We start from the raw sequence: 24,315 nt of genomic DNA, 5'->3' as shown, positions 1-24,315 counted from the left end.
CTGCTCTGCCCACGCCCCGCACTGCCTCATCCTCTCTGTTTCCTCTCTGTTTCCTCTGTCTTCCTCTTCCCTCTGCTCTGCCCACGCCCCACACTGCCTCACCCTCTCTGTTTCCTCTCTGTTTCCTCTGTCTTCCTCATCCCTCTGCTCTGCCCACGCCCCACACTGCCTCACCCTCTCTGTTTCCTCTCTGTTTCCTCTCTGTTTCCTCTGTCTTCCTCTTCCCTCTGCTCTGCCCACGCCCCGCACTGCCTCACCCTCTCTGTTTCCTCTCTGTTTCCTCTCTGTTTCCTCTGTCTTCCTCATCCCTCTGCTCTGCCCACGCCCCACACTGCTGGAATTACAGCCTTATCTCACACAGGGGTCTCTTGTCACACACACACACTTGCGTGTGTAAACACACACACTTGCGTGCCTATACAAACACATGTGTATACGTAATCACACACGCACTGGCACAGTGTAACACACAGTCACACTTACACAGTCTGGGTGGAGGACCAGTTTTTAAGGCTTCCTCAATGTGGAAACTTCTGCTTTTCTGTGTGGGGGATATCGCTCTTTCTCTCCTTACGCTTCTCTCTCTCTACAAACATCATGCTCTGTGCTGCTCGTCCTCTCTGCAAAGATTATCTTCTTAAAGCGCTCTATAAAAAATATATTTCATTTCCTCCTGTAATAATTCTGAACTAAATGGCTTTTCAGTTTCAGTCTTTGCTAGATGGGATGCTGTAAAAGTGCCTTTGCCCGCTGTGTTTCAAGATAAATGTTTTCTTGTCTAGTCTGACGTGAATGTGTCTCCTGTTCTCTTGTGTTCTATGATGAATTCAGCATGTGGCCTAATGTCGTGGTCCTGTCTGTCTGTCTGTCTGTCTGTCTGTCTGTCTGTCTGTCTGTCTGTCTGTCTGTCTGTCTGTCTGTCTGTCTGTCTGTACCTCTATCAATCTCTACCTCTCTGCCTGTCTGCCTCTGTCTGTCTGTCTGTCTGTACCTCTATCAATCTCTACCTCTCTGCCTGTCTGCCTCTGTCTGTCTGTCTGTCTCTCTCTACCTCTATCAATCTCTACCTCTCTGCCTGTCTGCCGCTGTCTGTCTGCCTCTTGTCTCTCTGCCTTTCTGTCTCTATGCCACTGTCTCTGCCCCTCTCTCTGCCTCTCTTTCTCCCCCCAAAGCAGTTCTTGTCTCAGCATTTCAGACCCAAACAGGTACACTCATCTCTTTGGATTTCACCATCTCTAACTTTTTCACCACATCACCATCTTTCTACCTCACTACCTTCTACCTCACTACCATTATACCTCACTACCTTTCTACCTCACTACCTTTCTACCTCACTACCTTTCTAACTCACAACCATTATACCTCACTACCTTTCTACTCACTACCTTTCTACCTCACTACCTTTCTAACTCACAACCATTATACCTCACTACCTTTCTACTCACTACCTTCTAACTCACTACCATTATACCTCACTACCTTTCTACCTCACTACCTTTCTACCCCACTACCATTATACCTCACTACCTTTCTACCTCACTACCCTTCTAGAAAGAACGTTTTACTTGCCAAATTTGCAAGACCAAATTAAGGAGCATGATTTAAAATGCCAGCCAGAAATTGTTAATCTACAGAAATCATTTGGGCTATCATTATTGAGGATCTCTACAGTGTACAGGATAATTGCTCTCCGGTGCTTTTAACGGATGCTAATATGGATGCTAATCAAACTGACACATAAGAAACCTCTATACAACGCATCAGGGAAAGACATGCAGATAGTGTGTTACCTGCTAAAGCCACACACACACACACACACACCACTGGCCTATTAGTGCAGCTGACACCGCAGTACGCTGCGCTCTCCAGGACTGTCTGTGTACATTAGCTAACCTCCCCAAGTCAGCGTCACCCTCTGACTCCAGTTACCCCCCCCCCCCCCCCCCCCGTTCTGCTAGGCTCTGTTAAGACGTGTACAGCTTATTTTCTCTAGCAAGCTTTCGCAGCAAAAGAGCAAGCACAGACGTCTTCTAAGCCTCGGCGCCTTCCCGCCCAAGTCAACAAAGCTGTTGTTTTGTTGATGCTCAGTCTGAGAGAGAGAGAAGGGTTGTTTTGTTTCTCTGTTAGTGGGTGGCATATCAGGCTAGCTGGGAGGTTAGAGAGCATTAGGGGCGAGGGTATTGACCACTCTTCTAGCCTCAAGGAGGAGAGCAGTGGAAGAGACACACACACACACACACGGCTCGTCTGTGTACAGTGAATAATGCACTACCATCAACAGTGTGTTCAGATTAACATGCAGACACCCAACAGAGACCATACTGCACAGCTGGTGCTGCTCGTTACCATGCTCTAGTATTGTTACCTCACAGGTGCTTGCACTGACAAAGAGTAATGCATTTGGTTTGGAGTGTTTTGTCTTTGTGCTATGCTGTGAAAAAGGGAATAGTGTTTCTGGTTGCAGTGAATAGCTACTCCAGTGTTAACCACCATTAATGTTAAGCTAGCTGTGGTTGTTGAAACGTTGTTCTGTGGTTATTGAAGCGTTGTGCTATCAGTTTGCACTAACCGTATGACTTTGCAGTGGTGGTGAGTGAGCCCTGCTACGCTCCAACGTCAATGGGTGATTCTGTGTGTCTGTGTGGACGTATGTGTATGTGTGACAGGGTTCTGCCTCTGGGCTACCGGGAACCCCTGTGGTGCTCCTCAGCTCTCTGAACACGGACGCCGTGTGTGAGCGCGTCAAACAGATCGCCGGCATGGACTCTAGCATGCTGGGCCAATATACCGGCACTATCAAGAAGGTCAGGCCTGCTACACACACCGTCACACACACACACCATCACACACACATACATATTGCTCCTGTTTATACAACACCTTAGTCAATAATGTTTATACAAAAGATTCTAAATTGTTTCCATTTGCACACAAGGTTTATTTTTGTCTATCAATATCTTTATCAACTTCATATGGCTCAACAAAACAGCTAATGTCTCTGTCTGCATTGAGCAGCTTCTAGTCCATTTATAAATGATCTATAGACAGGATGTCATGAAAGCTTCTAGACCACAGTCAGTCAGCCCAGCTAACAACGCTTCTTGTGTCTTCATGTGAAAAGTCCTCCTTGTTTGGTGAGGTACAGAACCGGAAGTATATAAATATACGGAATACAAGCTCGCCTTTTGAAAACAGGACTCCTGTTGAAAATGCATACGTTTCTTTAACCTCTTAGAAGGGTTTCGTGCCATCTGAAAGAGTTCCATATGCCTCTACTTTTATTTATTGAACATATGGCCCTACTTCAATCAACTTATTCCTACTTTACTCAACTTATGCCTATTTATGCCCTAATTTATACAGTATGGGGCTGTTTCCAGGACACAGATTAGGCCTAGCAGCATAGTCCTGGACTAAAAATCTACCTTGATTGAGAATCTCCATTGAAAGTGCTTTCTACTCCAGGATTTGGCTTTATCTGTGTCCAAACCAGCCATATGTACCTGTATTTGGTTAGTAGTGAACTTGTCTCTGCCTCTCTCTGTGTTAGGCCAATGTGAATGGAAGGGTGCTGTCTCAGTGCAACCTGGAAGAGCTGAAGAATGAGATGAACATGAACTTTGGGGACTGGCAGCTCTTCAGAGGCATGGTAAGACAAAACCTCCACCTCCGCTCTGAAATACTTTACATCTTTATTTTATTCATTTAATGTGTACTTTAATATCAGCATCCTGATTTTTATTCACCGGAGTTGTGTTTTTGTGTGTTGTTTTTTTGTTTTCTTAAAATCGGGGCGTCTTGAGCCTTCTCTGGAGACATCGGAGGATTTTATAATCCGTATTAAGAGAAAGTCTGCAGTCTGCTTTGTTCGCTCGAGGGGCTGGAATCAGGAACACATGTAGCTTGCGTTGATCAGATGTCCGTTTGAGCCTCCTTCCACGAACTAACGTTGTGTTGCCAGGACAGGGCCGTCCAGCCTGAGATCTGGAGGAAGGTTATTGTCAGTGGGAGCTGCAGTCAGCCAGTCTCCACGCAGTCCAGCGGTCTGATTCTGAAAAGCAGCTGCGCAGCTTTACGAAAACTAGCATGTTCTCTTCCTCGAAGCACATCCCAAGCCATCTGACGTGGACACCGGACCACTTATCCCTACAGGCCCTGTAGAGTTCAACTGAACTTCTAGCATCACCATCCGTGGTGCCTTCTGTATTGAACTAAAATACTAGTACTTACTTTGTGTTTGTAACCTATTAAGATGATGGTGATGTATTGGTTTCATACAGTATTCGATGGTTATCAGGCATATTATAGATGTTGTGTTGAGTCTATTTCTGTTGGTTGTATATTGGCTCTGTAGAGTTAGTGGTTATATGGTATATTGGCTCTGTAGAGTTAGTGGATATACTGTATATTGGCTCTGTAGAGTTAATGGTTGTATGTTGGGTTTCATAGCTAGTGGTTATACTGTATATTGGCTCTGTAGAGTTAATGGTTGTATGTTGGGTTTCATAGCTAGTGGTTATACTGTATATTGGCTCTGTAGAGTTAGTGGTTATACTGTATATTGGCTCTGTAGAGTTAGTGGTTATACTGTATATTGGCTCTGTAGAGTTAGTGGTTATACTGTATATTGGCTCTGTAGAGTTAATGGTTGTATGTTGGGTTTCATAGTTAGTGGTTATACTGTATATTGGCGCTGTAGAGTTAATGGTTGTATGTTGGGTTTCATAGCTAGTGGTTATACTGTATATTGGCTCTGTAGAGTTAATGGTTGTATGTTGGGTTTCATAGCTAGTGGTTATACTGTATATTGGCTCTGTAGAGTTAATGGTTGTATGTTGGGTTTCATAGTTAGTGGTTATACTGTATATTGGCTCTGTAGAGTTAATGGTTGTATGTTGGGTTTCATAGCTAGTGGTTATACTGTATATTGACTCTGTAGAGTTAATGGTTGTATGTTGGGTTTCATAGCTAGTGGTTATACTGTATATTGGCTCTGTAGAGTTAATGGTTGTATGTTGGGTTTCATAGCTAGTGGTTATACTGTATATTGGCTCTGTAGAGTTAATGGTTGTATGTTGGGTTTCATAGTTAGTGGTTATACTGTATATTGGCTCTGTAGAGTTAGTGGTTGTATGTTGGGTTTCATAGCTAGTGGTTATACTGTATATTGGCTCTGTAGAGTTAATGGTTGTATGTTGGGTTTCATAGCTAGTGGTTATACTGTATATTGGCTCTGTAGAGTTAATGGTTGTATGTTGGGTTTCATAGCTAGTGGTTATACTGTATATTGGCTCTGTAGAGTTAATGGTTGTATGTTGGGTTTCATAGCTAGTGGTTATACTGTATATTGGCTCTGTAGAGTTAGTGGTTATACTGTATATAGGCTCTGTAGAGTTAGTGGTTATACTGTATATTGGCTCTGTAGAGTTAGTGGTTATACTGTATATTGGCTCTGTAGAGTTAGTGGTTATACTGTATATTGGCTCTGTAGCTCGTGGTTATTTCCTATGTTAATTCTCTACCTTGTATTGTGGTGACAGGTTTACTCTAGAACTGGTAGTATATTTGCCTGTCTAAGTCATCTCTCTTCTTCCCTCTGTCTCCCAGGTGATGGAGCAGCGTAACGTGGAGGGCCAGCGTCACAGGGAGGGCCAGGCCCTGCAGGATGAATCCCGTGCGGCCAGCGAGCAGGGCAGCAGCGTGGTCAACATGGAGACGGACAGGCAGCAGAGCCAGGGAGCTCCCCGTGAGGTGGGCGGCTACGTCTTGAACCTCAGCTTCGAGGAGCTCAGTAACGTGGGCCTGAGCCTGGAGGAACCCACCCAGACACGCAGAGAGACTACACGGCACTGGCCCATGGTGAGGGGTTCAGCTCACACACACACACACACACACACACACACACACACACACACATACACATACACATACACACACACACACACACACACACACACACACACACACATACATACACACACACACACAAACACACTGAAACACACGTCCATATGCACACACAGTACATACATAGACTCTGTCACTGTTTTCTGCTCATAACACAGATAAACACATTCACAGACACTTACCAAGCCATCCAAACACCCTTAAAGCACACATCTAAGCAATCACACATCTAAGCAGTCACACATCTAAGCAGTCACACATCTAAGCAGTCACACATCTAAGCAGTCACACATCTAAGTAGTCACACATCTAAGCAGTCACACATCTAAGCAGTCACACATCTAAGCAGTCACACATCTACATTTACTCAAGCAGTCATTGGTTGAGGAAGTTGAGGTGGCGGGGGACAGACACCACCACCAAAAGGCAGGGTGTTAGAAAAGCTGTTATTTTTGCTCTCTCTGCTCTCAAATAAAGCATTGTAAGTTCAACGGCAGCGCCATAACCACAAACTTCATGAGTTTGTGCTTTTTCTCACCCATTCGCCCATACCAGTAACGTCCATGACCCGCTCGTTCCCCCCTCAACCATAACAAAACATTTTATACCCCCTGTTCCCCTTTTCTTCTCCCCTCCCCCAGGCGGCCACCCACCATACCCCGAGTATGTCCAGCCTCAACTCCCAGGAGTCATCCAACGACATCTGCAAGCTTACGGACAAGCAGCAGGCAGAGTACCGCGATGCCTACCGTGAGTACATCGCCCAGATGACCCAGCTGGATGTGGCTGGAGGCGGGGGAGAGAAGTCTGTCCAGCCCCACCTGGGCCAGTTCCTCCAATACCGAGATGCCAGAAACCCAGAGGAGAAAGCCAAAGACGGGTCCGAGAAGGATGGCCGTAAGCCCTCTTTCCCTACCAAGAGAGGTGCTAAAGCCACGGACGTGGTTGACACTGATACGCCCCTGGACCCCATCAGCGAAGAGGATGAGAAGCTTGACGCCTCCAAAGCAGGCAGTTCCAAGGTAAAGGGACCAGGGCCTCGCTACCACAAGGTGCCCAGCAACGAGGAGGAGGGGTCCGGGCCGGAGGAATCAGAAAACACCCCTCTGCTCAACGAAGGGGGTGCCCAAGCGCCCAGCAACATCGCCCTAAACAAGAAGGACTCGTCCGACTCGGGTGTGAGGTCTGGCGAGAGCTCCTCAGACCACTCCCTGGAAGAAGTGTTAGTGGAAGCAGAAGAGGAAGGGGTTAATAAACTGGAACTGGAGGGTCTGGTCAAGAAGAGGGGCCTGCTGCCCAGCAGTCTGAGCGGCCTTCAGGATTCCACCATCACCCGCATGTCCATCTGCTCTGAGGCCCCGTCCGAGGGCAGCCTAATGGCCTCCAGTCCCGACGAAACCTGGTTCCGCTCCAGCTCCTCCGTGAGCAACCTCAACCGCACCCCTAGCACCACCACGCTCAACAACAACAGAAACAGCAGCAACAATGCTGCCACCACCAACACTAGCCAAGACAACCAAGACACAGAGAGCTCCACCCCAGTCCTCATCACCCCAGGCTCCAGCACCGGCTCTACCTCCACCACGAGGCCCGTCCACAACCAGAACCTGTGTGGGATCATCCATAAGAGGGCGCTGGGCACCGGCAAGGCCCTCAAAGGCTGCACAGGGGCCCCTGACGCTATCGTCTTGGAGGACGAGAGAGAGAGTGTCCTGTGAGAGGGGCCCTGGCCTTTTTGGAGGAGGTACCATAGATGTTTGATGTTGTGATGTGCTACAAAAAATAAATGCCTTTTACCAGTCTTGTGTTACATTGATATGGATGGCAATCAAAACAGGACTATTAATCTGTGACTTCATTTAAAAAATATTTCAGAGAAGAAGTTGATATGCGGATCAGTAAACATCAATTTACATGAAGAGAATCACCTTTTTTTCCAACCATAGAAATATTTAATAATTTGGGTTGAAGAAATTCAATGTCCTGAATAGATTTTGTGAAATCATTTGAAAGTTAATGACGATGACATGGAATATACGTCAAATTTAAATGGCCCTCTAATTCAATTAAGTGTGCTGTCATGTTCACTTTACCTGTTACTAAAGAATAGTAGTGAATTGTTAAAGAATGGTAGTGAATTGTTAAAGAATGGTAGTGAATTGTTAAAGAATGGTAGTGAATTGTTAAAGAATGGTAGTGAATTGTTAAAGAATGGTAGTGAATTGTTAAATAATGGTAGTGAATTGTTAAATAATGGTAGTGAATTGTTAAAGAATGGTAGTGAATTGTTGGATAATGGTAGTGAATTGTTAAATAATGGTAGTGAATTGTTAAATAATGGTAGTGAATTGTTAAAGAATGGTAGTGAATTGTTAAAGAATGGTAGTGAATTGTTAAATAATGGTAGTGAATTGTTAAATAATGGTAGTGAATTGTTAAAGAATGGTAGTGAATTGTTAAATAATGGTAGTGAATTGTTAAATAATGGTAGTGAATTGTTGGATAATGGTAGTGAATTGTTAAAGAATGGTAGTGAATTGTTGGATAATGGTAGTGTATTATGGAGTTCTGTGTATGTCGGTATTAATGTTGTGTTGTGGTGGGGACATTACAGTACAGTGGTGTGTGTTGGTGCAATGTGTTCTGTACTTTGTGATTGGTTACTGAATTCTGAATTGGCTTTATGTGCTTGAAAACAAAATAAGTTTTCCTAATTTCTAGTTATCAAGTACCTATTAAAACATGTAATTTTCAGAGTTAATTTATGTAGCGTGGCTGTGGATTGGCGTTCCGACACCTTTTTTTCCATGTGACTGAAAGGTCTATTTGACCAAAAATATACTGATATTTTGTGCTGTAATTTAAAAAATATTTGAAATCTTTAGTGTGAACAGTGATGTGGTAAACCTGAGTTTCCCATGCACTACGGATGTCCATCCGAGGTTCTGAACCATTCGAGTGCAATGTGAAGCCATGTATTTGTGAAATAATAAACATACTTTTCCTTTGAGCTCAAAAGTTGGCCCCTTTGTTCAAAATGTGCCATTATTTAATTGAATTAAATGAATATCCCATACACACTGAACAAATATATAAATGCAACATGTAAAGTGTTGGTCCGATGTCTCATGAGCTCAAATAAAAGATCCCAGAAATTGACCATACTGACAAGCTTATTTCTCTCAAATGTTGTGCACAAATTTGTTAACATCCCTGTTAGTGAGCATTTCTCCTTTGCCAAGATAATCCATCCACCTGACAACTGTGCATATCAAGAAGACGATTAAAAAAAACATGATCATTACACAGGTGCACCTTGTGTTTGTGACAATAAAAGGCCACTCTAAAATGTCTAGTTTTTTCACACAACGCCACAGATGTACGTCCAACCAGCCTCACAAGCGCAGGCCACATGTATGACGTTGTGTGAGCGAGTGGTTTGCTGATGTCAATGTTGTGAACAGAGTGCCCAATGGTGGCGGTGGGGTTATGGTATGGGCCGACATAAGCTACGGACAACGAACACAATTGCATTTTACCGATGGCAATTTCAATGCACAGAGATACCGTGATGAGATCCTGAGGTCCGTTGTCGTACCATTCATCCGCCACCATCACTTCATGTTTCAGCAGGATAATGCACGACCCCATGATGCAAGGATCAGTACACAATTGCTGGAAGCTGAAAACGTCCCAGTTCTTCCATGGCCTGCAAACTCAGACATGCCACCCATTGACCATGTTTGGGATGCTCTGGATTGACGTGTACGACAGCGTGTTAGAGTTCCTGACAATATACAGCAACTTCACAGAGCCATTGAAGAGCCAACATTCCACAGATCACAATCAACAGACTGATCAACTGTATGTAAAGGAGATGTGTCGCGCTGCATGAGGAAAAGGGTCACACCAGATACTAACTGGTTTTCTGATCCACGGCCCTACCTTTTTTTTTTAAAGGTATCTGTAACCAGATGCATCTCTGCATTCCCAGTCATGTGAAATCCATAGATTAGGGCTTAGTGAATTTATTTCAATTGACCTATTTCTTTATATAAACTTTATTTGAGTCTATATTTTTGTTCAGTATAGAATGGGTTAAGACGCAATTGCATTAGCTGGCGTCAGCGCGGTACTTTTTTCACCAGTAGGTGGCGGACTCCCCATAAAAACCCTCATTAGCCTTGGTCACTAAACCTTGGCCATGAACTTTCACTTGTGGGGAAAAGATGATTTGAAGTTAGTTGATATGTCACAATATACATATGCAATGTAATTATATTTTAAACTATTATATGCCCTTTGTATGTTGGGCACAAGTATAGGCTCAATTACGAGTGTACTGTTAATTAAGGAATTTGAGCTTGCCAATGAGACTTGTGGGAAAATTGTGAACCTGAGCTTTTTCTACCTGTACAAATGGAACAATGCTTCAAATGCAATAGTTTAGGCTTGCATGGTAAATGGTTAATCCAAGCCATTTGAAGGGAATCTATGAAATGGCTCAGTGTTTCTTTTCTACAAAATAGTCTGTTCAACACTGGCAGGCCATTTAAAATGACATTGTTTTGTGAAGTGTTTATAGAGGTTAGCAGTTTCCCGAGGAGCAGATTAATGCAGAATTATTCTCAGGTGAGAATCGGGTTAATGGCCCAATGTCCTATACAATGCCCTTGCAGTCTGTATTTTGAGGTAGAATTAGGACTCAATTCCTGAACACTCAAGATGAAAGGTCAACTAGAGTCCTGCTGTGTGTGAACTGTAAAAGACTCACGTAGTCAATAAGAATTGTATAGTTTGTCCATTGCACTCCAAAGAAATGACTCAAGAATTTCTCATCCGTCTCATTCAGTTGACAACTGTTATAAAAGATTGACATTACCACTGAATAGGCCTGTTAACGAGCTGGAATTGAAACTCGTGACAACCTGGCATTGCAGAACCATTTTCAGCCAGACATAAAAGTGTCAGTCTTTACCTTTTGCAAACTCAAGCATATCTCGCAGTCTGTCATCTAGGCTACAAGTTTCCATACAGCAGGAAAACATGCTCAAATAATGCATTTGGTTTATTTTTTGTATAAAAAAGGTACAATTTACATTATTACTTTTATAAAAAGTTTCAGCATAATTAAGTACAGCATTACACTTTTGCAGAAATGTGCAATTCCTTTAACTATACAAGATAAACCTCAGAGCGAGTTCACAAGGTTTCACTTGTTCATTTCATTTTTTACAATGTCCAGTCCTTCATGTGCCAAGAAGAGTAACAATTCTGACAAGACAGACTACATTTTATACAGTAACTAACCAATGTGTCTTCTATTCACGAGTCAACTCCGCAAAAAAAAAAAAAGACTTCAAGGGGGATAAAGGGAAATCCTTGTGACAATAATCTCTCATTTGTTTTTCTCCCAGTTTCGGGAATATAGCGCGCCTTCCATTTCAAGAAAGGACAAAAAAAAAGTCTTAAGTTAAATAATATGAGTGTCCGAACTGAAAACACATCACATAGATTGTCCTTTAAGCAAAGTCTTTTGATTCAATTAAAGAAATTCCAGAACCTGAGGACAAAAATAGAGGGAAAAAAGCCCGGTTCCGAGGTCCTGTGTGTGTTGTTTCTTAACCAAACGCCTGAAAAAGATTGAGAAGGAGAGGCATGTTTAGAAAATGCAAACAGGGCAGAGATCCGGACAGACTGGCGTCAGGGAGGAAGCCGCAGTATTAAGATTTAACCAAACACTCAAATACTGAGCAAACCCTGGGCTCCAGATGTAGCCTACACACACACAGTACAGACAGACACTAGAGCAGCATAAGGCACTTTCGCACACAACTTCAGCCTACAATCTGGGAGAGAATCAGATCGTAATTGCAGTTCAACTGGCGCCTAGCCTCCGATTGCACCAATTATGTGCAGACATCTAGTAGTAATCTGAACCATTTATTTTATATTACAGATGCTCTGCATTGGAGACAGCGTCGCTGCAGCTGTGCTATTACGACGTTATAACAAATAATTGCCTATACTGTTTAAAAAAATGTATGCAATGCATTTCGTTTATATATTGAACCATTAACAATGAGCGTGATTATACTGTCAGAAACACACTGGCGTTCATTTTCTTTCTATTCTGCCACAACAGGATGTAGTAGGCTAATGGACAAGCAAATCCCAGACATAATATTGCAGACAGGTGATAGAAGCGTACTTACCGCTTTAACGATGAAGAGTCCTGCTGTCATCCGTTATCAGGTCTGATGGGAACTCCGGAGACTGAAAAACAAGCCTTCATTAGCACTGCCGCAGTCAAATAGGCCTACGTGGAATTATTAATGAGCGTACACATTAAAAGTCCTACCCTCTCAAGCTTGATAATGGAAAACATGACTTTTGTAACCAAATGGTGTAATTTCACAATAGACCATAATTACGCATAGAAAACACTCAAATACGTTCACACCATTAGCAAAATCGACCCAACCAAATGTAGCCTACGTCTTTGTTTATATTCTTTGGATATTTCAGACAATAGTAGGCCGGCCCATCCTTACCTGTAATGACAAGATGCTGATATCTGTATTGAGAGTTGTTAGGGGAGTCCTGGGTGTAGCTTGTCCTGGTCGCGGGTGATGGAGGCTCGTTATTGCGACATTGGAGTCAAGTGCGATCTGCAGGTCCAAAATATAGTCGATGACATGCTGCAGGATTTCCATCTTGCTTACGTTCTTGTTCTGAGGGATGCTGGGCACCAACTCCTTCAGCTTGGAGTAGCAGTCGTTCATGTTGTAAAGCAGGCTTAAAGGATCATCCACGGGAGTCTTGCTCCGAGAGATTCCCAGACTGTGTTCAGACAGATTCGCGCTGTTTTTCCGGAAAGACCTTACTGGGCTTATCGCTTTCATATTGACACTTCGTGTGAGACGTTCAGTTCGTTCGTTGAGATATTTGTTTTAGTATTCTTTCTATTCCTTCACAGACGGTCGGTGAGCAAACGGACTGGTTTAACAAGCTGTCATTGTGGTTTATATAGCCAGCAGGCTGGGTTTGCTACGCAGGGGTTTTATTGGTGCTGATTGGATGGATTAGCTACGTCAATCACTCCCCTCGTGCCCAACCATTGCTTGAGCATGCTTCACAGTCAGGTCCCTCCTTTTTTCCGTCTTCTCAGCCAGTGAAAACGCATGTTGATGGTGGCACTGTAAGAGCGCTCTTCAGCTCCGGTGGGCAATTTGGAAAATTGAGCCCTTACCTGTTTCTGATCAAGAAAATTAATGATTTGTAATTTGGAACCAGGAGCTTGTCAAGCTGGAGCGTGCATTTCTCTGATGGTTTTAATGTTGTTTTAAAGCCTTTCTCAATGAATTAATTTAAGAATATTAAATACGAAACCTTAGAATGATTTGTATCCATGCGTAAATTGCGCAATTACGCATCACGATGTATTAAGGTGAAGGGGCTGATAAGTGTCACAATATCTTGCTTTATAGTCAAGATTAGGAGAGGTCTCGATCTCACACATTCCTTCACTGTCAACATAACACTACATCCTGGTGATTCATTTCATCATTATCTCTTGTTTGAAATTATGGGTAGCCTACACACACATTGTATTTCTAAAGATTCGGAAAAACTAGGAATTGTGATTGTAGGAATTGCCTATTAAAATTGCATTCCAGGGCACGACATCAGATGTTGAATGAATACATTTGGACTGATATAATTTATCTCTACATCGGCTATGTATAAATTGGTGATAAGAGAAATGTGAACTTTGAATGGGTCATTAAACCGGCTGGCTAAACCGGACTTCGGACCTAGCCTATATGGCATGCTTGAGCACGCATTGGATCAGTGGGGAAATATGGATTCTGAATCTGCAGAATAGGGAATATTTGAAATAATATAGGTGTATGATTATGCACATTATTGTGAGAAATCTGTGACCACTGGTCAAAGTGAGTGACTGTCACAATGTGTATAGGGCCACTTGGATGACATCTGGATTGACACCGTGTTTAAGGTCCTCAACACAATTTAGAAAACATTTCGTTAGGAAGGCCATTATATGACCTCAAAGATTGACAATAATGTAATTCATTGTTGAACAGATCCTTCGGTTGCGAACATGTTAAGGCTATAATAGCATTCCTGTGTATAAATTAAACGCTGCATTATCCAACTGGTGCCGTGCAATGAGCTCCAAAGCGCGCGGAGTGATGCGGCACAAACGAATTGCCCCGGGGCTGTTGTGGGCTGCAGCGGGTATTCGTTTTGCTTTGTGGATTAAATTGGGTTGCTCACAAAAGTCAATGAATTTTTAACAAACGCATTAGGGGTCATAGTGACAACGTCTTCAATGGATGAGAATGTGTGTCTTCTCCTTGAGCACAGCTGCAACAAAATATTATTTTGAAAATACATTTTTTTGTGTGGATATATTTCATAACAATGATAATATGGATACTATTCCAAAAATGACGGTAAAATAGATTTGAGAGAAATGCGCTGCAAAACACCAAAAGCCCTAAATAGTATTGCAGAACAAATACAGTATTTTTAATAAAAAAATGCAATCCTGGCAAGCACAGTGCAATTGATTATGATGTTTGGTGTATGTAGTCTGTCCTCTGTTAAGACTGAGCTCTCATGTGCAATAACAAATCTTATGCAAACAAATGCACATCACCATCTACCCACCCACCAACTATTCTGCAACATGCTTGACATTTCTCAATGACAAATACATTTCTCAAAGAGAAATAGCCTACACTTGCATAAAAAGAGGCTATTTAATGTTTGGAAGGCAGCAATTTACAAACATTATACAGTTTTGATTTTGCAGCCAAGAGACAACTTCGCCTACTTAACAAGCCTTTATGCATTTCTACTGTGATGTGATGTGGAATTCTTGCAGTCGTGTCCACATCTGGTGTAGGCCTAATCCGATTTTTTCATTTTCTCTCTTCTTTTTGTTCTCACAGCTGTGTACATTTCGCATGACACCCTGACTGATCCCTGACAGGTGATGAATTGGCACCAAGCGAGCGGCAGTACTGAATTGCGCCGCGAGCTCATACTCTCGCAGACTCTCTGGCGCCAGCCCCGTGACGTCACCCATTCACAGCAGCCCTCGGGCCAGTCCTCACGGCGCCACTCAGGCGGCTGCTATGGCGACGGGGGCTGTCAATCAGCGCGAGGTCTCAGCTGATCAATGGAACCGAACTGTGAGAGATCGGAGTTTGATTCGCCACCTCGGTGCTGCGGGGCCCGCACACCTGCATCATTAACATTTCTTAACTTACATTTGAGTTGGAAAAGTCTCCCTTCTTCAGTTTGTAAAAATAATTTGACAAGAAAAGGACTAGCTGCCAGCATAACAAAGTAAGGAGTTTGGACACATCTGTCCCATTAAACAATAGAGGCCAAGTTTTAGTTTTCAAAGCATTCTGAAGTAGATATGCAAATAAAAATAATATAAAACAATTCGAATATCAATTCAAATATAAAATATATTTTACTTCCTCAACATGACAATTGCTAACATCTCAGGGAAACTGAACTAGAACTTGATTCTTCATTAAACATATTTTTTATAAAAGCTTCAACCACTCCAAATAAATAAAAAAATGCAGGACTGCCAACTACACAGAACAAAAATATAAACGCAACATGTAAAGTGTTGGTCCCATGTTTCATGAGCTGAAATAAAATGTCCCCGAAATGTTCCATACACACAAGAAGCTTATTTCTCTCAGATTCTGGGCACAAATTCGTTTACATCCCTGTTATTGAGCGTTTCTCCTTTACCAAAATAATCCATACACCTGACAGGTGTGGCATAATCATTACACAGGTGCACCTTTGTGTTTGGGACAAAAAGATGCCACTAAAATGTGCAGTTTTGTCACACGATACAATGCCACAGATGTGTCAAGTTTTGAGGGCGAGTGCAATTGGCATGCAGATTGTAGGAATGTCCACCAGAGTTGTTGCCAGATAATTGAATGTTCATTGCTCTACCATAAGCCGCCTCCAATGTAATTTTAGAGAATTTGGCAGTATGTCCAACCGGCCTCACAACTGCAGACCACATGTATGACGTTGTGTGAGCGAGGGGTTTGCTGATGTCAACGTTGTGAACAGAGTGCCCAATGGTGGCGGTGGGGTTATAGTATGGGCAGGCATAAGCTACGGACAACGAACACAATTACATTTTATCGATGGCAATTTGAATGCACAGAGATACTGTGACGAGATCCCATTGTCGTGCCATTCATACGCTGTCATCACCTCATGTTTCAGCATGATAATGTACAGCCCAATTTTTGGATGCTGAAAATGTCCGTTCTTCCATGTTCTGCATACTCACCAGACATGTCACCCATTAAGCTTTAAAAAAATTGTATATATTTAACCTTTTTTAACTAGGCAAGTCAGTTAAGAACAAATTCTTATTTACAATGACGGCCTACCAAAGGCAAAAGGCCTCCTGTGGGGACGGGGGCTGGGATTAAAAATGAATATAAATTAAATAAAAACATCACGACAAGCACGTTTGGGATGTTCTGGATCGACGTGTACGACAGCGTGTTCCAGTTCCTGCCAATATCCAGAAACTTGTGGGACAACATTCCACAGGCCACAATTAACAGCCTGATCAACTCTATGAGAAGATGTGTTGCGCTGCATAAGGCAAATAGTGGTCACACCAGATACTGACTGTTTTTTTTACCCACACCCCAACCTTTTTTTAAGGTATCTGTGACCGACAGATGCAGATCTGTATTCCAAGCAGAGGAGGCTGGTGGGAGGAGCTATAGGAGGATGGGCTCATTGTAATGTCTGGAATGCGATAAACGGAACAGATTCAAATACATCAAACATATGGAAACCATGTTTGATTCTGTTCCAACAATTCCATTCCAGCCATTACAATGAGCCTGTCCTCCTGTAGCTCCTCCTACCAGCCTCCTATATGATTCCCAGTCATGTGAAATCCATAGATTAGGGCCTACTTGATTTATTTCAATGTACTGATTTCCTTGTATGAACTGTAACTCAGTAAAATCTTTGAAATTGTTGCATGTTGCGTTTATATTTTTGTTCAGTAGACTATAGTTGACGTGAGCCCCACAGGCCAGCGTCAGAAATTGTCTGCAGCTCCACATACCTGATTGTCAGCCTTTTGCAACAAAGTAGGCACTTTTTGACTATCCCTAAAAGTGTTATTTTAGTCTATGAACATTGTGAAGGCATACTGTAGGGTCCGTTCAGTCTAGCTACTATAGATCAAATAAGATTGATCATTATCACAATAATTGAAGATTTTGCGTCAAAGAAGTTTAGTTGTAAAATAAAATGGTTCGAATAAACGGCCAGCCTTTTTAAAATAGCAAAACAAAAATGTCAAGCCTTTTTATGCAGTGCTAATAATTACATAGGAATAGATTGCTTATTATATATAGCCTGTTTAAAGAAAAACTTGCAGACAAAGCTTACTTTAAACGCGTTTCAGAAAACAAGTGAGATCAATCTTAACATTAGCCTATAAAGTTGCACCTATATCTCGTTTTTATCTAACACACCACCTTTAAAAATATATATATATATATATATATATATATATAAATCATCCGGTCTATTATCCTCATCATCCGATTATGATAGGGGCTGAGGTAAAATGATTTCTCAGGTTCGGTTTGAGCGAGTTCTGCGTTCCTTTCGCTTACTGAAGAAGGGCATCCAAGCGGCACCGGTTCGCAGCGAAGTTTACATATGTGTCCAATCTGTATTCGCGATGTAAGCATAGTGCTCTGTTGTTGATTGAGCAGGATTGAGAGGTTACCGCTAGGCCGTCGGGTGCAGTAGTGTACACATAAAACATTTGCGCACGACTCTTGTAGCAACATCGACCGCAGGGGCGGGGCTTTAGTGTTTTCCTATTGTTCGACTTGGAAGAATAGGTTGTCACCCGAAGTCACTTTGTTCCATTAGGCTATACCAATTTGATGCATCAGAAAGTCCGATATCTGGACTGCTAATGGCTATAATAGCAAGTTCACGCTTTCACTCTGGACATAATAAACCACTGAAAAGCTGAGGAAATATATAAATAAGTTATTCAACTGACAATATGAATGTGCTTGTTACAAAGTTCAATATATTTCCTATGCAAAACTAAGAATAATTTACAGTTACGATACAATGACAATTGGACAATAGACATAGAACTCAAGTATGTGGGCTGTAAATTACTGAGAACCAACCAACACCAGAAGCTCCAATCATACAGACAGTCTCCAGTTTGGAACATAGAGCTGGCCCTCCACAATCCCTGCCACCCCTCACTAGCCATCCTAGCTGGGCTTGTCTCTGTCTGACCACCCAATTGGGGCTCCATTGATATGTGAGAGGCTACAGCATGCATCAGGCAGCCCAAGGCAGGCAAGCAGGATGCTTAGGGGGAGATGTGGCCAGATTGGAGGGGAGACAAAGGGCCAGTATCTCCCTGAGACGCAGCCAGAAGGCTCAGGCTGGAGAGGCCCACTCCAACCCTCCTCCTGGTGTCCCCTTTACTCCCATCCTCACCCCCCTCGCCTGGCACACAGCTGGCACTTCTGGGGGATGAAAAGCAGAGGAGGCTGGTGGGAGGAGCTACAGGAGGATGGGCTCATTGTAATGGCTGGAATGGAATAAATGGAACAGAGTCAAAGATGTGGTTTCTATATGTTTGATGTGTTTGATACCATTCCATTAATTCCATCCAGCCATAACAATGAGCCCGTCCTCCTATAGATCCTCCCACCAGCCTCCTCGGATGAAGAGGAGGGGGGAGGGAGGAGATGGAGGGGAAGGTCTACTGCTGTCCTTTTTTCATTCCTCTGTCCATCCTTTGAGTGAAAGCTTAATCTGTAGCCAAGGCAACAGTCTGATCCATGGTGATAATGGTGGTATTGAAGTTACAGGCGTGCCTTGTTGTTCTAAACCTATAGGAATGGATTTCCCAAATGTGTCAGTTTGTCAGGTGGTTTGGTTTTATTTGTGATTTAAATCATTTTGTGTTTGTGTTGCGCGCCATGATAGTCTATGTAAAGTTTCAGACACAACGCTGACATGTGATGTCGGTGTCATTTCAATCCCATGTCCCATGATCTTCTAACCGATGGGGAATTGAGAGTTGTGCCTGAGCCCTGAAACTGGCTTGTGATACCGCCTCTGCCTGCAACTTCTTGGATTCTGCGGTAACTGTCTTGCCTGAGTTTTAACGGCACACTCCAGACCCAGTGTCCGCTTGCCTAACCCCTATCCCATGCCTTCACCGGGGCTCACTTCCTCCTAGGTATCACCCACAGCTATGTTGTTCTTACTCAATCTTGCACTGTTTATACAGCGCAGAGGGAAGAGAGAGTTAATGTAGGAAACACACTCCTCTCCATGTGACTGGCTTGACCGACTACCAAGGAATAGAGAACAAGTCCAACACGCACACACACACACACACACACACACACACACACACACACACACACACACACACACACACACACACACACACACACACCTACCACCCATACTTAGAGTTGTTATTGCGAGGGGGTAATTTATGGGTCATGTGTTTGTAATAGGTGTAGAGTTCCTTGGTGTTGTTATGGTTACCATATACTGTATATCCCAGTAGGTCCTGTCTTACTTGGCTGCTGCTCTGTAAAAACTGTAGTGTATTTGATCATGCCATTACGTGAAACATGCAAATTGGAACAAACTGAAACTAATTTCACACACTCTGAAACGTCTGAAATGTCAAACTGACGTCAGTTCTCTTTTCTCTACAGGCTTCATCAAGGTGGCCTGTACTCCCGTTCTTCACACACAAATGTGCTGGTCCAGTGCATTCAACTAGCCAGGTGGGTGATTGAGAGCTAGTACTTTTAACTGATCACAACAACAAAGGTCTCACGGCCCCTAATCCTCTTTGGCTCTTATCCTTCCCTCACCCCCCTCACTCTCCTCACCCTCCTCCTCACCCCTCCTCACCCTCCTCCTCACCCCTCTCTCCCACACTCTCTATAGGATCAGACACAAAGGTACAAACACTTTATCCTGCACTTTCTCCTTTGGAATGATCTCTCTCTGTCTCTATGTCAATCTATCTCTCTCTTTCTCTCTCCCTCTCTCTCTCTCGCTCTCTCCAATGTCCCTCCCCTGACTCGTCAAGGGCATCAGGGTCTAAAAGAATCCCCTCTATAGAGCTGAGTCACGTTTGAAATAAAGATTCAGTCTTTTGAGCCACAATAACTAAGCCCCATTTGAAGTGAAACTCCAGTCTCTCATCCACAATAGCTAAGCCCCATTTGAGGACTGAAATGAAGCGCCTGTCTTTGACCCACAATGGTGGGAAGCTGCAGTCCCGACATAGACTGATAAGGTTTAAGCGTATGCATATTCCTTCCCACTATTACTAGAAGGAACAGTTTTAGTACTGTAATTGGTTTCTAATTGCAAGTTCTATGTTTTTTGTTATTACACGAGTGCAATAGCAGTGGTCCATATTCTGCTTGTGAAATAACCAAAAAAATGCCCTTATGTTGTGGAGTACTACCTTAAATAGTAATCACAGTGTTATAACAAAGGGATGATGTGTTTTTTGTATACTGATATTAGCTTCTGAATGTCCGTGTGGCGTTTCATATCTTCATCCATCTTTGCACATTAGCCTAAACTGGCTTGGCATTACACATACTGTATATCAGAATAATTGATGAAAACTTTGGAGGCTATTAGTGATATTAAAGTGCTCCTGAGAGAATAAGCCCTGTGTTTTCAGAGGGAGAGTCTGTGTTCCTGTTAGCCTTAGATTATTGGGCCTCATTGGAGGAACAGGCTAATGGAATTAAGGTGCAGGGTTTCAGGCTCTCTTGCCAAGACCAGGCATTAAAAGGATGTGTGCTGAATAAATAGTGCTTTAAGGAGATGAGATTCCGACAGAGGAACGATTGGGCTGTCAGGGCAGTATTGTGTGCTTGGCTTTGAAGATATTGAGTGTTTCACGTGTGCTGCTGTGCTGACCATTCATGGAGAGAGGCGTCTATGAAAGACCGTCTCGGAATTGACTTTAGAAAATTCTGGAACTTTTCAAAATGGAAAGAAGTGTTTAAACGTTTTCTGCAGCTCCTCCCAAATCTTGCATACATACATCTTGCATGTAGGCTTCCTTCCACGTGGCGAACACAGGCACCAGTGCCAAACAGAACAGTTAGCAGTACACCTAACGTAAGCACTCTCCAAGATAGACCCGTTTTCTCAGTCTATACATACTAGCTAATTATACACCCAGAACAGAGCTTAATCAGATGAAATCCAAATATTTACCCAAATAAAGCCTCATTTTGCTTCATTTCTCCAATGCCGGTGCCAGGTTATAGCGCCCCTCGATTACACGTAATTCATCTGATGTTTTTATTTGTTAGCGGATTAGATGGGAGGTGTCGCTTCTGGCCCCATGCAGTAAAATGCTCTCATCTGTATTTTAATGGACTTAGAGGCAGTGGGAGGATGTGGCCCTGTGCCACGATTTCACAGAGAAGGGAGATCACATGCAGCAGGTAATCTATTTGCGAGAGTGTTTTATCCGTATAAATGGAATTACTGGAATGGTTTTCGATGCATTAAAAGCAACCGTTGCCTGGATACCAGTGCCGGGCGACCATATTTGATTTGCTCTAATTGAGGTCTTGGTACAAATGTTTATGTGCCGTAATGAAGCTGAAGAGGGATAAAATCTGCGTTGAGAAAGGAAATATTAGGATGTGTTATTATGAGATCTGTTCACACAAAAACTCCACATTTCTCCTCTATGGATATTCTTCTCTTTGATATGCTGTTGTAGTCTTTGACAAAAAACATGTGGTCACAGAACCAGGGAATTTGTCTTAATCTTTACTAGACCTCACTTGAGATGTGTGTGGTGAGATTATTTGTGTTTTGTTCAGATCTGAAAAAGCATAGCACAACTGTAATGCTAAATGGCTAACCGCTAACTGCTAAGTCCCAGATAGCACAACAACATCAGGCACAAAATAGACATTGCAGATGTGAAAGTCCTTTTTTAAAAAATGACAATGTTTACCCCCTATCAGTGTGTGAAAGAAAATGGCCACTGATATGTCTTTTATCAGAGAGCGCAGCAGTGTTGACACTGGGACGACAGCTAATTAGGTTAGGGTCTGCTCAGTATACAGGTCTAACTGGGCTGGCCTTAGCCCCAGGCTCTGTCTCCCAAGGTGACTACTGCAGTAGCACAAGAATGGTACCAACAACACACCCTTCTATACTCCACTGTGATCTCTCGCAGGTAGCTATAATCTTTAGGCAAGCACATAGATGGCACAGATTAGTACACTGGTTGGACAATCTTTCCAGCTCTGTTACTCCGATGCTGATCCCTTATTGTGTTCATATATTCTCATGTTGTATTCATTTATTTATTCATTGATTATAACTCATAAGACAGGTTATAAGATGTATCTATGCCTTTATTCATAAGCTGTATCATCAGAGTGCTGATTAGGACTGTGACTGGGTGCTGAGGAGCGTGTAGCATCTACACAGTCACATGTTGTGACTCTCGTTGCCAGCGTTTGAAGCTACAAAGTTTTGCCCCCAGCCCCATACAGAGATGATCCTCATGAATAATTCAGCAATGCTAATGAGATGCGGTGAAATTCCGAAGGCCTCTGAGATCTGGTTGGATGGGAGGACAGAGAGAATCGCCTGATAGGGGGATAAAGGGCAGCCGACACAGATGGTCTGTTTATGGTCAGTTCCACAGTGGGGCCCCTGAAGCTTTTGGCTTCTCTTTAGGGCCCATTTTTCATGGTATCACCCACACTCTTATCGGCCCCAGACCTGTTTTAGCTGCCTTTTAGCCCACCTCCCACTGACGAGTTCCATAGTAGTGTAACAGTATAGCTTCCGTTCCTCTCCTCGCCCCTACCTGGGCTTGAACCAGGGATCCTCTGCACACATTGACAACAGCCACCCTCAAAGCATCGTTACCCATCGCTCCACAAAAGCCGCGGCCCTTGCAGAGCAAGGGCAACAACTACTTCAAGGTCTCAGAGCGAGTGATGTCACCGATTGAAATGCTAATAGCGCGCACCCTGCTAACTAGCTAGCCATTTTACATCGGTTACACTAGCCCCCTTCCTCTGGCCAGTTCCACAGTAGCCCCCCTTCCTCTGCCCAGTTCCACAGTAGCCCCCTTCCTCTGGCCAGTTCCACAGTAGCCCCCCTTCCACTGGCCAGTTCCACAGTAGCCCCCCTTCCTCTGTCCAGTTCCACAGAAGCCCCCCTCCCTCTGGCCAGTTCCCCTCTCTCTGGCCAGTTCCACAGTAGCCCCCCTTCCTCTGTCTAGTTCCACAGAAGCCCCCCTCCCTCTGGCCAGTTCCCCTCTCTCTGGCCAGTTCCACAGTAGACCCCCCCCCCCCCCCCCCCCCCCACCTCCCACTGGCCAGTTCCACAGTAAGGAAAAGGGGATGTGAGATGTGAAAGGGGATGTGGAGACTGTCACTCCTGTCTGTCCAATAGCACCCCACCTCACTTCCCTCAGGAGCAGAAAAAATGCTGGGAGTCTCAGATCCCCTTACTGGTGAAAAAAATGGTGTGTGTGTCTGTGTGTGTGTGTGTGGGTGGGTGTAAGTCCTTTTCTGTGTTTCCCAGACTGTATGTGTGTTCGTGTGTGGCTCAGACCATGAAGTTTCTGCCAAAAGGAAACTAAATGCATATTTTATCCTAGGGATTAGGGGTTCATCTGTTCCTAGACCTGTGGTTAGGGGACATTTCTACCTTTAGCCTGGCTTTATGTAGGCCTACAAGTGTTCATTGGACATCCTTCAGAAGAATCCATTTGCCAATTGAAGGAGAGGGATCAGGCACTATAAAGCACCAAAGGCCAAATTAGCCTCTTCACAGATGTGAGAAAAATTATGAGATCATTTGGGTGGTCGAGAGAGAGAAAGAAAGAGAGAGAAAGAAAGAGAAAGAAAGGAGAATAGGGTGAAAGGAAGCAAGCATAAAGAAAGAAGGGGCCTTAGGAGAGAAAGAAAAAGAAACGGAGGGAGTCGGGGCTCTACACTGGGCCCAGTCTCTTTCAGTTTCAGAGCATTGCACCAGGACTTCATTACCATGTCAATCCAGGGGAAAACAGGCTCTGCTCGGCACAGCAGTGGGCCGGATCCATATGGGGCCGCCTGGCTCCTGGAATGAATAGTGAATGCGGCGGCTGCTGGAATCTGCCTCCAGCCTTTGTGGAACAGGATGACCAAAGACAAGAGGGAGCTTTTGCAGATGGCCCGGGATATAAATAGGTAGCTAGTCTATCTGCATGCTGTCACTCTTGTCTATCTC

General features: G+C 43.6%; 2 protein-coding genes across 4 annotated transcripts in view; one reads left to right on the top strand and one right to left on the bottom strand.

Annotated features, from left to right (window-relative positions):
• LOC106566340 (kinase D-interacting substrate of 220 kDa B) overlaps positions 1-8,917 on the top strand; it is a 110,781-nt gene extending 101,864 nt beyond the window's left edge. For all 3 annotated transcript variants that reach the window (XM_014134444.3, XM_014134305.3, XM_014134390.3), the window contains 4 exons: positions 2,667-2,804; positions 3,551-3,649; positions 5,608-5,859; positions 6,549-8,917. In XM_014134444.3, coding sequence (XP_013989919.1) covers positions 2,667-2,804; positions 3,551-3,649; positions 5,608-5,859; positions 6,549-7,625 — 1,566 coding nt within the window. In that variant the 3' untranslated portion in view covers positions 7,626-8,917. The remainder of the gene's footprint in view (positions 1-2,666; positions 2,805-3,550; positions 3,650-5,607; positions 5,860-6,548) is intronic.
• Positions 8,918-10,957: 2,040 nt separating this feature from the next.
• On the bottom strand, positions 10,958-12,922 carry LOC106566577 (DNA-binding protein inhibitor ID-2). Its single transcript, XM_014134753.3, has 3 exons — positions 12,462-12,922; positions 12,123-12,183; positions 10,958-11,540 (listed from the first exon to the last, which is right to left on the bottom strand). Exons 1-2 carry the CDS (start codon positions 12,810-12,812, stop codon positions 12,127-12,129), a joined length of 408 nt encoding a protein of 135 aa, XP_013990228.1. The 5' UTR covers positions 12,813-12,922; the 3' UTR covers positions 10,958-11,540; positions 12,123-12,126.
• Positions 12,923-24,315: the final 11,393 nt, after the last annotated feature.

This window comes from Salmo salar, chromosome 01 (assembly GCF_965601325.2).
Source record: "Salmo salar chromosome 01, fSalSal1, whole genome shotgun sequence".
Lineage (NCBI taxonomy): Eukaryota > Metazoa > Chordata > Actinopteri > Salmoniformes > Salmonidae > Salmo > Salmo salar.
Note: the sequence above shows the minus strand (reverse complement) of the source record. Positions and strands in the feature narration are given on the sequence as shown.